Source organism: Microcebus murinus, chromosome X, assembly GCF_040939455.1.
Source record: "Microcebus murinus isolate Inina chromosome X, M.murinus_Inina_mat1.0, whole genome shotgun sequence".
In the NCBI taxonomy this organism is placed as follows: domain Eukaryota; kingdom Metazoa; phylum Chordata; class Mammalia; order Primates; family Cheirogaleidae; genus Microcebus; species Microcebus murinus.
The window spans coordinates 58,518,543-58,532,870 of record NC_134136.1 but is presented as its reverse complement, the minus strand read 5'-3'; the positions used below and the strand labels follow the sequence as shown (position 1 = coordinate 58,532,870).

The 14,328-nt window shown below is 36.7% G+C and overlaps 1 protein-coding gene across 9 annotated transcripts in view; it reads left to right on the top strand.

Moving 5' to 3' along the window:
- Positions 1-14,328, top strand: part of MBNL3 (muscleblind like splicing regulator 3) — a 110,128-nt gene that overhangs the window by 64,289 nt on the left and 31,511 nt on the right. For 8 of the 9 annotated variants that reach the window (XM_075999416.1, XM_012764754.3, XM_012764753.3 and 5 more), the window contains exon 2: positions 12,299-12,463. In XM_075999416.1, the coding sequence (XP_075855531.1) occupies positions 12,299-12,463 (165 nt within the window). Of the gene's footprint in view, positions 1-4,707; positions 4,820-12,298; positions 12,464-14,328 lie in introns of those variants that run through there. The other variant, XM_012764757.2, reaches the window with a different exon arrangement.

Below are 14,328 nucleotides of genomic sequence, written 5' to 3'. Positions count from 1 at the left end.
TATGTAAGTTCCCATTTGCCTCCGTTCTTAGGGCAATGAAATGCTTCAGAAGAACACTTTGTACAATTTAATAAGGTTGATATTTCGTCAGTCATCATTTGGAGATTTTCTCTGCTTCATGATAGTGTCGAGCCTATAGCACTCAGACTTTTATGGACTCAGTAAACCTGCTTCTGAATGGCACTAATGTGTTTTTAAAAGATTCTTGTCTCATGGTAGTAATAATAGTCACAACGGGCATAAACCAACTCTTTCATTGAAGTCCTATTTCCATCCATTCTCAATCTCCATGGGATATTACTGGATGGTTACTTTTGTCAGGTCATGGCCGCTTCAGCTCACATGACCTAACTCCTGATAATTTAACACTGCTTCTCCCAAACCAACTGGCAAATTGCTATCGTGCAAACATTTACTAAAAAGCTGTATTAAGAGAAGATACGTTTATACTAATTGTTTCTGCTTCAGAAAGGATGGAATACTGTATTTTTAACATTCAGCTACCTTGTCTTATTCATAATCAAGTCATCCAAGATCCCTAGGTACTTAACAAAATGAATTTACCATAAATTTGGGCTATTAAACTGTGTCTGGACGTACCTAACAGCCAATTGATGTGCAATCTGTATTGTAATCTTTGAGGGAAAATGGTGGCCCGGAGAGTAGAAATATTTCCTTATTTTAGCACTGTCAGAGTATTGTGTGGCAAAGTGTCCTGGTTGAGTGTGAGCTCTGGACTCAGAGCACCTAGGTTCTGGGATAACAGCTCTGCTACTTGTTAGTTCTTGGGCATGCTTCACTTCTCTGTGCCTCAGTTTCCTCAATTGCGAAGATTAAATGATATAATGCATATAAAGTACTTTGAACAGTTTCTGGCACGTGGTAAATATGCAATAAAGTTAGCTATTAATATTCAGACAGACATGGTATGGAAAAAGTGCAAACCAGATCACAACATTTTACAAATCTCTCAAATGAGTTTTGTTTTTATGACTACTTTCATATTAATGGAAAATATAATTTTACAGGGGCCTCAGCCTGGTCTTTAAATATGTGTCCACAGTTGCTCTATGCCAATTAACATGGACTACAGCTGTATATACAAATTCTCCCGCACACTCACAAATGATTTAAATTAATTCACATATGAAGGGTCATTTGACCATATAAACCAGAGTCTAGCATACAAAGGCAATGCAAAACATGAAACAATGTAAAACCAAATAAGTGCTCCAGTTATCTTTGGTAGAAAAATAAGTGTAAAAGATTGGCACACTAATGTTTTACCCTACCTAGTTTATTTCACTGTGTCCACTTTATCAAATATTTTCTAGAATGGAATTAGATTTACCTTAATAAACACTCATTTTATTTTTTCAGAAAGACATGTTTTCTGAAGTTTTCTAATTTACCCTCGTTTTCAGGGAAGGCACAATGGAGTTGGAGTAGATTTGTTTTATCTTATTTTATGTTTTCCTCGCCAAAATAAGGATTCCACCAATTAAAATGCACTGATTAGACTATCACCATGGCCAAATGACCCTAGAAATCTTTTTGTGCTGAGTATAGAGGATGCACGTTTTTAATGAACACCACATCCTTACATACATACTGCTCGTCCAATAAGTCTTATTTTCCAGCTGTTTAAACTGACTTAGGGAGTACAGTTGATAGATTTCAAAGCTAATTAATGAAATCTCTCTGTTCTTTGCTTTATCTTTTCCTTCTTTGGGATTTAGAGATAGGCATCCTTTGGCAGTGGTCATATTTCAACTTCTTCTCTGCAAGGCCATGAGACATTTATGGTTGGGGAATCGATTTGCTTTGAAACAAAAAGCCTCCCTTTATCACTTTACTTTCTTTAACCCCATTTCTGGTTACATTGCTTGTGGGTGGACTTGTTTGTTTCTTTAAATACTAGGAACAGTTTCATCATCGTCAAATATTAACTGCTCGCTGAAAAACAGAAGGTAAGCTTAACAAGGCTGCTGTATTTACTAAACTAGATCGGACGAGGACCATTTTATAACACACACACACACATATATATATATATATTTTTTTTTTTTTTTTAAGTAATCTCAGCAGTTTCATTTAGAACCTGATAGATTCTGTTCACATCTTTGAAACACATTTTGGGGAAAACTTAATATACTTGGTAGATATTCAGGCCAGGCATCCTAGATCTTTATTTTTAAAGGAGAAAGAATTTGTATCAATAAATTGTTTGTTTTCATATCTGCAGAATGAAAACACATAGTAAGTTGATATAATTTTTAGACAATTTTTTTTGAAGAATTGCTTGGCTAAAAATGCTAAGAATTGCTTGCCTTAAATGCACAATACACTTGTAGTTTGGTATTCTTTGGGGATTTGCCTGATAATCTAAACTCCCTACGATTTTAATGACAAGTTAGTATAAAGATTTCAATAAGACTTTTGGTGATAAAATGTATATTATCACTAAAACAAGAGATTTAATCCATACCTCAAAAGTATTTTAATGGCAATCCATGTCACCAAGTAAAAACTTTCTGCTTGGAAATTCTATATATGTTTCGTATTTGGTAGTAGGATAGGAGTGAGAGGAAAATGCTTATTTTAAAGTGGATGCACTTGGCTCTGTTGGGGATTTGAAACATGGTTTCACAATTATGAGTTTAACAAAACCCTTGTAAATAACCATTTTGATATCATGCTTTTACATTTCATTATCTGAAAAAAAGACTCATGTTTACCTAAAGAGGGACTGATTTTCATCTTTGTATTGCTCATTTCAAAATGGACAGAGGTAAATTAACAACTATGTCTGCCTTTTATATAACCTTTGAGTGGATGCATATGTGGCTAGCTATAGAGACATAATTTATTCTTAACATCACCCTGAAAGATACATTGTTTAAATTTGAGCAATAATCAGTGCCTTTCTCACCTTATACTCTTCTTATATGTTTGTAAGATACTTTTCTAAATTAAATTCTTCTTTGAAACTTTCTTGTTACTTAGAGATAGGAAATTTAATTTTGCAAAGTGGAAACCCCAAGGTTTAAACCTAGTGCAAAACTAAAACCCTTAGGAATTGAGGGGATTGCCCAATATCTTCTGGCTTACCAAGTTTTAGTACAGTTAAAACTCACTTGAGACCCTTAAGTCATGGAAAACATAAAGTACTGGCATGGTTTCAAGGAACAGAAGTCACAGTGTAAGTAAGCCAGTTAGAAGGCTCGAAGTTCTTATTTCAGAGGGGTTGCTTGACTGGAGCCTTCAAACAAAAGAAAGCTACAGCAGTCATTTTGAAAGATCTGATGAAACTTACAGGTTCAGATAGTGGTGTTGGGAGGATGATTGTGGGGTGTTACTTCATAGAAATTACAGGAAAAATATGCATCTAATTGTTAGCTTTGGGGAAGTCAAGTATGGGCAAAAATGTCACTTTAATGGAAGATCCAATTCTTTGGAGTTCACTGTATTTCTCTATTTAAGAGAGAAATCAAAATAAAAATATGAAGGAAAACTAACTTGACCTATAAAACACCATGCACCTTGGTTTGTGTTTACGTTTCTTCCTGTAGGATAAGGAAGTTGGATTAGATCAGTATTTTCATAAGGGTACACTGAGGAGAAATATTTACAAGCACTTGATTTTTTAAAAAAGGAGGGGTGATTTCTGTGTTAAACAATGCTGGGTTAACAAAAATGAGCAAATTCTTTACTGTAAGACATGTGAGAACCTTTATTATGCTCTCGTGTACTGTCGGTCTCAAAGAGAGGAATACAGTGTGCCATTTCTTACAACTGACCAGGAAACCCAATGTTTGAGCCTAATCTCTTGGGACTAGTGCTCTGTGATACACACTCTGGCAAAGGCTGAAATAAGTGATATCTAAGAGCTATACCATTTGATGTTTCTATGATATGTCTATAAACATATAAATAAACTTCCCCAGCATAGTACAGTTTCATTCTTTCTGATCTTACTAATTCTGAATCTTTGATGATTCCAATGAAAGTCTGCATTCTTAATGAATAAAAAATAAATTCAGGACTGTGTCTGGCAATTAACTCCTAAATGTTCACAATTTTAATGTAGGGCTATTATGGATTGCCATTTTCCCCAGATATATTATTTGGTTCATTAGAATTAGCCATGTCTCTCTATTTCTCACTCTCATTTAATATGAGTAATCAAGGATTGACTGAAAAAGATATCTATGAAAATAATGGCCATTTTTGTGTGTTTTGAATCTGTACTTTCATAGAGCTTATTTGTGCATATAGAAACATGACATTAAGCAGTCATTTTCCTGAGCTTTAATAGATGACTTTTGCTTGTGTTTGAGTATTCTAGAGACAGGGCTGAAGGGGAAAAATGTTAAACCACCCCTCACTCCAGCACACACAAATAAATAAAAACCTGAAAAAAAAAGCATAAAAGACTCATCTTTGTGTGCTGCTTCATATGCTCAAAAACCTTTATTAATTTGGAGTCAGGGGTAGGCAGATCTTGCTCACATACCATGCCCCTCTTCACACTAGCCTAAAGGGGGAGCCCCCGCAGACAGCAAGGACATTGGAATATACAGTTGCACCACTGTGGGTGGGAAGGTGGAGTGGCTGACAGGGTAGTGAGCCGTGTGAAGCTCGTGGTGGGAGGAGCTATGGGATCAAAAATTGCTTTCTCCAACAGTCAACTTCCTTAAATTCCTTGCAGCTGGTCAGGTAAGCTGGGTCCGAGAGTACACTCTGCTTTACTCTGGGCAACTGAGGGCCTAGGAGAGCCTGAGCCGGTTTCCTGGAGGGGGCTCCTTAGAGCCTTAAGGTAAAGGGGTAAAATGAGTTTTAAGGATTTGCCTTTATTTAACTCAACTCACCAGGGTAGAAGAACAGAGAGGGAGAGGTTTGCCAGATAAAATATGGTATGGGGCATACTTATACTAAAAAAAAAAACAAAAAAAAACTATTCGTTGTTTATCTGAAATTCAAATTTAAATGGGAGTCTTGTAATTTTTATTTGATCAATCTGGCATCTCTAGATAGTATCCTAAGCAGAAGCCCTAGCTGGGAAGAAAGAGTATAAGCAGCTGGTATCCTCATTGTCCTGGCTTCTAAATCGCTGTGGTAGGTGCCTGCATGGGGTGTCCAGAAAAAGGAGGTGAGGGAACCCTAAGAGCAGGAGATTTGACTAATGGGCCAGTGAGAGACATCCCCTTAAGTTGTTTCATAATGAAGTCCATGTAATAAGTAGCTTTTTGAAGTTGTATGATTTTATGTGTTTTATTTCTTGAAGTAACAAATTGTAACTTTTTCTTTCTGTTTTTCTGTATTTAATGACATTTTATGTTGGCAGCTGTCAGCTGCTCTAAGGATAGCTTGTGTGAATACTTAGCATCAGGAATGCCTTCTGACTTTTGATAACTTGGTACCAATGTGCTTCATTATCTTTGGGGTGCTTCATTATCTTTTAATTTGATTCTGGTTGGCCTATTTGTAAACAGAGATGATGCATTCTTGATCAGCTTATTATTGACCAGCCATTCAGTTAATATTTTTCTAAAGGGATTGATGGTATTCGATTAGAGCAGGAGTAAAAAGTGTGGGGGGTGCGAGGAGGGGGGAAGAAAGCAGATTTTCCACTGTGAACAGCAACTAGGATTTGCAGCGTTATTTGCTCTTCAAGAATTTCAAAGAAAAATTTCAAGTGGGTGATTATTTGAAAATAAATGTTTTATGTAAATGAAGCTGAACGTGGGTCACGAAGTAAAGCCAGGAACGTTGTTTTTTTTTTCTTGTGAATCAGCATATGCAGTGGAGAGCCACAAGAAGGCCCCACCCGCTGCGATTTTCCTAAAGCCATGTATTCCACCTTTGTCTAAGTAGCTTCAGGGAATTCGACTTGCAGCTTGTTCAGAGAAATTTAGGGTAGGGGTGGGAGAGTTGGAGAATGCAGTTTCTTCTAAGCTGACCCTGGAAATGCAGGGCTCTCTTTGGACAGGCCCAAGTGCTGATTAGATATGGATCTGCCGCTGGCTCCTTTATTCAGCCAGTGAGGCCCTGTATCCTGGGGGCCCTTGTGGCCAGAGACCCCTGGAATTAGACCAGAGTTTGTGTCTGTGTGCCTCATGGATTCATGTCACTTCTGGTTAAATTATACTAAATTACCAAGATTTTTTTAGCCATGATGGTCACATATTCCTCAGGGTTTATATTCATAGCAAAAAAAAAAAAAAAAAAAAGGTTACGAATTAGCTATTTTCTGAACATGAATAGAATAACGGTTCATTTGGAACAGACAACCAGGAACAGCCTCAGTCATGTGTTGACTATTGTTCTCTTCTTGGAGGGAGAAGAAAGAACTTATGAAAGGAAGTAGCAAGAGAAGCAATTAGATGCTAAGTGTTATGCCCTATAAAATTATCCTCACAAAGTTCAACAAATTTGCATTGAGTGGCTATGCCGGGCACAGGCACATCCCTAGACATTCAAAGATGAGGAAGATGTAGTTTTGCCTTTATAGAGGCTCAAAGTCTAATAAGGGAGACAGGCATGTAAATAGTTTATCGATGTACACAGAGATAAGTGCTAAGATAAAACCAAGTGCAAGGTGCAGTTGGAGGCACAAGGAAGGGAGAAAAATGGGCGTTGGAGTGGGGAGATAGTTTCAGGAAAATCTTTCCAGAGGAAAAGTCATTTGAACTGAGAACCCACACTGGGTAGTGAGAGTGTGGAAACTCGGCGTATGTGCTTACTGCGCTGCTTGTGCATTAGGACGAGTCACCTCACCCCTTTGGGCTTCACTTTCTTTCTCCGTAAGATAAAGGTGAGTAAGCTGTTCCCTAAAATCCAGTTCAGCCCTAAAGTGTTTCGATTTGGGGAATCAAATTATCTTAGTGGGCTACTTCAGAACAACAGTATTATCGTTGAGCCCAGTCTTCCCTTCGTCTTTTGGAGGTCACAATGTAAAAGCTTTCTTAAGGCAGATAGGCAAGAAAATTCCTCTACTGTCCTCCTAGCTTCTCCCCTATTCAAATTCGATATCTGGTTTGCATGGAAGTCATTGCCCTGCATATGTGCGTATGGGATATGTCAAGAAAACAGAGTTGGGATACTATGAGAAGGGGGTGCAGTGCTGACCACTATGGTGAGGTTCTTGGCTAGCCCTCTCCATGGGGGTCTACGTTCAGTCTCATTAATTTTGCCTGCAATATATTTAGGAATTGGTTTATTAAAGATTTTTCCCTCTACATTTCATGCCTGAATCTCAAATTTAAATTAAAAGTTGTATGTTGAATTTTAAGGATGCTCTTTGTGCATATATATCAATACTTATAGATGGTACAGTATTTGGAGGAGAAAATGGTGCAGATTGTATCCATTTTTGTAAAGACAATTTTAAGAGGAAGAAAGAGGATATTTGCCATTAGGATACTGATACCTGGCTAATACTCAATTTATGTTGATGCTGATTCAATTTTAACTCTTTCAGGTTTTTCCTAGCAGGAACCAGGCAACCTAGAACATATGACTTGTAATTCTAAAATCACATGTTTTTTCTTCTGAGAAGCCATGTCTATGCACCTAAGTATGTTACCATGGGACAGTATTATCACTAGGATTTTTCATTTAACACATGATCATTAAAATAGAATAACAACATTTTTCTTCATAGAACAAATCATTTCTTTGGTCCCTTTATTTAATAATTTAACTTTTAACTCTTGGTGGTCTAATAGATCAGTGAGATTATATCTCTGAAAAAGTAATCCAGTTATAATTGTATTTAAGAGAAGATATATAAGGGTAGTTTTCCCCTATAACTCCAAGTGTATTTGAGGAAGCAAGTCATTCTGCAAACAGCTGTTGCCGTTAAGATACTGTGACTGACAAAGAGTAATTTTCAGCTTCCTAGGTTGCTTTTCTTATTCTGATGGATGGTAGGGCTTTCTCTCGGGAACATAAAAAGGTACATTTCACAGGATTTTTCTCCCACCAAGTGCATGGGAAGTCTTGTATCTGACAGACTCTGACTCTCATAACTCCCTAGATTTAGGTAGGATTTGAATCTCTACAATGCTACTTTTCTCTCTTAGTCAAAGGCTTTGTACTCATTTGTGAAAAGCCTGAGGTAGGAAAAAAGCAATAGATTGAATTTGGGAGGTTTTCTAAATGCTCTGCAACTTATTCCTTTGTCTGTCATCAACTTTTTGATGCAGATCTAGTTCAGAAATGTCATTGGCCATTTTCTCCCCCTGCTGCTTTTTGGGTGCATTTTCAAAGACAGTAGATGGGAAAGGGGGAGCTGAAAGATTCATAGGTGTAGTAGCATTTATTTCAGCAGAGAATCACTTTCCTATTGAATCACTTTGCTATTTTCTTAACTTAGTAACACAGTGAAAAACCAGATGAGAATAATATGTGTTTTAAGGCCAAAAGGAAATGAAAAAGGAGGGAAATTGAGATGAGCATAAATGACCTTGTGCTCTAATCTCTTCAATGTTCCTTTAATTTTGTGTGTATATGGGGGTGGGGGGAGAGATCGATTTACATGTCTTGACTAGCCTTAGCTGCTGGTTTTAGGATATAGCCTGCTCTATCAGAGGATGGTGACTATCACAGGTACAACATTTATAGAGTCATTTATGATATAGTCTAAGATTGAACTAGTATGGGGCATCTCAGACTGGCCTGTGGGTCTAGAGTGGAAGAAAGGGGGCTTGGGACATCATTGGCTTGTCTAGGGAAACCTGAGGGATGATTTTTTTCAGGCCCCAAATGGCAGTTGGGCTATCACACTGGGCCGTTAGAGACCCAGTGTGATGGGCATCTTGTGGCCCATTCACGGTGCTCAGCGGGCTTTCTAGTCCATACTCATTGGTTTTCCAAAGGACAGAAATAATAGGTGATTACCTACTCTGCTGACACAATCCCCCCATTACTCCTTCTGTATGTCATCTTAACATGCTTTACCGAAGCCTTGATCTTCTACAAGGATTAGAAACAAGTGTTAACAAATGTCTAAAACAAAGTGTGTTCCCTTCCAAATGCCAATTAAAGTATTTCGGCCTATAATTAAGTTTGGACCTCTTGAAGAATGAATGCTATGTAAAGGAGATTTATTATCACCATGTTTTGTGCATATAAATACATTATCCTGAATTCTAAAGTCATTTGAAAAAACATGAGAGGTATGGTTTTCTTCTGAAACATTGTATTCCACAGATAACATAAATATTAAATTACTTGGTCTCCTTATCTATTATTTGGATAGAAAATGCAGATTTTTTTATTTTATAAGCTTTCTTTAACATAAGCAGCAGTCTCTGGTAAGGTGGTATTGCTATGCATTTGCATTGTTATAGAATTAAATTATGGATTCTGTCATTCAAAAAAGAATGCTTTATAAATCAAGCAAAATCTCATAACTAAGATGAATAAATTCCTTTAAATCTCATGCTGGCTCATATTCCATACTTTAGTTTTATAGCCCAACTTGATGTAATTTTTAAAGTGTAATTTTCTTTTTTTCCTATTTCTGTGTACTGTTTTTGCTTTGTAAACATGTCATTAGTTTTCCCAAAAAAAAAAGCTTAAGAAAAGTTACTGTATGTAAAAAACAATGATATAAAAGCACAAAGGCATGTTTAATTCTTTATCGGTAGATTGACAGGAAATGTGCCAAATACACCGTGTTCTCTTCCTCCCTTTCTCTCTCTCTCTCTGATTGCATTCAACATACATGATATTAAAACTCTAAATTGTAACAAACTATAAAATTCCAATTACGCTTTTCTCTCTTTTTTTTTTTTTAACCCATCTGTTTGGAATTCTTGAATATGAAAGATAGTCCTCATCATATAGCTTTTCTTGAAGGGGGTTACAAATTGGATTCTATGGCTATATATGCTAATTGTCTGGGCAAGCTATCTGGGTGGCTTTGCAATCCTAAAGCCATCTTGCTCAGCAGCTGCCTAATTTCTTTTCTCACTGCTGCTATGTAACCACCCCAAAGCACAGGAATCAAAGTGATGGCCCTAAATGTGAGTATGCAGCAAGATGAAAAATAGTCAAAGGAGAAGGAAGGTCAGGAGTAAGTTATTTATACCTAGTTAGGGGGCAGGATCTCCAAATGCAGCTGCAAATGGCCATAAAAAGGACGGATACTCAGAAGAGAGGTCAGGGATAGAGATAGAGATTTAAGATCTAAGCAGTTGTGATGATAGATGAAACTTTGGAACAACTTCAGTTCTCCAGGGAAAAGAGATTAGAGAGGAGAGCAGAGGATTTAGAACTGGGCCTTGGGGAAATCTTTAATGTTAGAGTATGGGAGGGGGAAGAGAAACCCCAAAGTAGATGGGTAAACTAGTGTGCTTGGCTGTAGAAGTCACCAAGTGCTGCTGCCTTCTCTGGGCTGTTAATTCTGAGCCAGATAACTTCAGTTACGTGGGTGGAGAATCTAAGGGGAAAAATCCTCGTGACTGTCTTTACCTTGGTGCAGGCTGTGGTAGGTGTAAAAAGAAGCTTATGGTTTCTCTTAGGGGTACATTAATGGGGAAAAGACTCCTATTATTATGATTTTAGCACATACTAGGATCTCCTTACAGTCCTTAAATGTGCTGAAATTATGTAGCTATTCCTAGGCTACTTTTATGAACTTGGGAGAATTAGGTTAATACCATTTTCAACTCATACTACCAATAAATTCTTCTTTTTCTAGGATTTGCATGGAAATATAAAAGTACATTGAAACTAAGATATTATTTGATTTTGTAAGTCATTTTAATTTGATTAAAAGTAAATTGAGCAATGGGAGAAACCAAAGGACAAACTCAACAGAAAATAATAGCGTATCTTTTAATTTCTCAGACTAGGTGTTAATTTATACTCAGTTTCTTGCCAGGGGAGGGAAAACAATAGAGCCACCTTGTCCCAGTGATCTAATATTTAAAAGAGCAGTTGCAATGCATCTGAGTTTGCATTATATGTAGCTCTATAAAATTTTTGAAGGATATGCCTTGATTCTTAGTGAAATTATAGGAATGCTTTAATAACAAGATAACTAAATACGGAAAAGTAATTATATAAACCGTTTAAGACATTGTAAATAAGGAAAATACATAGCATCTGTTGAATGAAAACACTTGGTGAAAAAAACTCATTTTTCTCCTGAGAATTCAGGTGGCCCAGCAACTTACACTCTTGGGTCCAATAAAAAAAATCTCCCTTTTTCCTCCCCCCCCCCCCGTAACTTCATGTACCGTAAAGAGTCTTAGCATCTGTGGGAAATAGAATTGTGTGCAGTTGTGCTTGTCTTAAAAAGATCTTGGTGGACCTATTAATCCAAATGAGAGAATCATTAGCTGCTTTGTGTAGCATTTATGAGTTAAACACAATAATAGGTCACATTATGACAATGTGATAAACAACCAGTTCAGTGACATCCTTTCCTACTATGTAAACATCATAATCAGCAGCCATGTCAGCATGTAGGTGACACCAAAGACATCTGTGATCCCACAGAACTGACATATTCTCCTGTCTTAAAAGTGCTTAAGCCATCAATAAAACATTCAAATAGCTGAGGATCCAAAATACACTTTGTTCTTCATTATGCAAGTGATCTAGGGTCACTGCCTCCGGTACCTAAAGAACAACATGGCTGCCAGGTATAGGGATTTATTCTTTAACAGAATGTGAGTGGATTTCAGGATGTTTCTCACCTTGTATGGATTCAAGATAAAGAGCTTTGGAGCCTACGTTGTCCCAAATTATAAAGTTCAAGCTTTATACATTTATCTGTGTGTAATTAAATATTTTCTCTGAAATTTTTTGATTATTTATAGATGTAGATCCAAATCCCGAGGCTTATTTAATTTAAATGTGCATGATTTCACATCTCACGTTGGAAAATTTTTATTTAAATCTGTAATGGTATGATGATATTCTATTTCTGATATTTCATGTTTTAAAATATAATTTGATGCATATCAAAGTAGAATAGAGCAGAGGGGCAAAAAGAATGAATTCTGGAATCAGACTCACTGGGTTTTAGTTCTGTTCTTTTTACTTTTTAGCCGTGCGTCCACTTACCCCTCTTAGTCTCAGTTTTCTCGCCTGGAAGATGAAGATTATAAGAGTATCCAATTTACAGAGTTGGTATGATGATTAACTGAGTTAATTCACGTAAAGAGCTTATTACAGTTCTTGGCACGTGCTAAGAGCTTAATAAACTCTTACTATTTTCTTAACCATATCCGATTTTTAGAAATACTAAATGCAAATTTGTCACATTCTTCATTGTTAGGGTCGTTGTACTCGAGAGAACTGCAAGTACCTTCACCCTCCTCCACACTTAAAAACGCAGCTGGAGATTAATGGACGGAACAATCTAATTCAACAGAAGACTGCCGCAGCCATGTTCGCCCAGCAGATGCAGCTTATGCTCCAAAACGCTCAAATGTCATCACTTGTAAGTCACAGCTATGTCTTGAAAATGGCCAATCTATGTCTTTTTTAAAAAAGAATATCTATCTACATTGGAATAACCTTGCAGGGACTTGGGGAAGTTAGCTGCAGCAAGATTTAGGACAAGAGTTAATATGTTAATTGATACTACACAGCCATGCATGTGGAGGGACCAATCAGGTGTATTGGATTGGAGGTTTGATTTTTATTACATGGAAGACAGCAATTCCAACAAATTTCCTAATGTTCTTTGATGGGGATTTTGTTGTTGTTGCTTTTTAATAAACTTTTTATTTTGAAATAAGTTTAAATTTACAGAAAAGTTGCAAAAGTAGTACAGAAAGTTCCCGTATTATCCCTCAACCCAGTTTTCCCCACTGTTAATATCTTATATTTCCATGGTAGATTTGTCCAAACCAGGAAACTGGCATTCATGCATCACTATTAACTGAATTGCAGGCTTTACTCAGACTTCACCAGGTTTTCCATTAATGTAATCTTTCTATTCCAGTGTCTAATCCAAGGTACCATGCTGCTTTTATTTCAATTTTGTCTCCCCTCTCTCCTCTGGTCTGTGACATTTCTCAGTCTTTCCCTATTTCTCAAGACCTTAACAGTCTTGAGGAAAGCCAGGTGTTTGATGGTGGTTTTATGTTAACATAGCTACAGTTTCCCTTTGCAGAAATTAATACCATTATGGTGTCATTCTAGACAAGTGTCTGATTTTTGTCAATTAGTGAGTTTAAATGGATCCTATAAAAAGTAAGTAAGCTATATCTGTTCATATTGTTCTTTTGGGAATTCATCTTGTCCTGCTACCTTAAAATATAACGTTGCATTTTGCCGTTATACTTCTTAGGAGGGATTGAAAACTTTTGGTGCTGCAGTTATTCAGGTCTAAAATTTAACTCAGTGGTGCCGCATTCTAATTTCAGCGGGTCTACTTCCTTTAAACCATTAACAAGATGAATTTGAAAAGTCTATATGTTACCTTTATTTGTTACCCATTTCATCAGTGACTATATAATAAACACACTGAAAACTGAAATATGTATGTAGTATGTAGATGCAATAAAAATGTGGGAGTAGGAGGATCTGCTTTCAGCAAAGCCTATCTGATTTTACAATTGATTCTCAGGATTCAAAGAGATCTGTGTTGATATGACACCTTTTAACTAGTACGTCTTTACAGATAAATGCAAAACCAGGTGGGGGGACAGCATTGATGAGTCACTAAAGTTTTGCACCATGATACTGTATTTCCAGAATGTCTAGACAGATTTAAGTAAAATAAATAGATTTCATGTCTTGTACTATTTAGTTTGCCAAAAATATTTGCCTTGGAACTCAATCCTGATTACTTATGTTGATAAATTAGTTCCCAGAAGGTTGCCAGTGAGCTCCTGAAAGCTCTTTTGACTCTCAGTAATACTTTACATGGTTGGAACTCCTTGTTAAAACTCTTTCCTGGGCTTTCACATGCTGACGTTTCTTAGTTGCTCCCTACTTATAAGGGACTAGGGGAAAGAAGGCATTATAGATACTGAGGATAGTATAAGCAAAACTACAGAGAAGTGAACATACTTGGTGAGTCCAGAAAATGTGAGTAGATGGAGAATAAAGCAAGGGAGCTGTTATTTTTCCCAGCTTTATTGAAGTATAATTGACAAAGTTGTATATATTTAAGGTGTAAGATGTGGTGATATATGTATACATTGTGAAATGAGACAACATGGATGAACCTGGAAGGCATTATGCCAAGTGAAATAAGCCAGACAAAGACAAATACTATATGCTCTCACTTATATGTGGAATCTTTAAAAAGTTGAATTCATAGAAACAGAGTAGAAGGGTGGTTGCCAGAGGCTG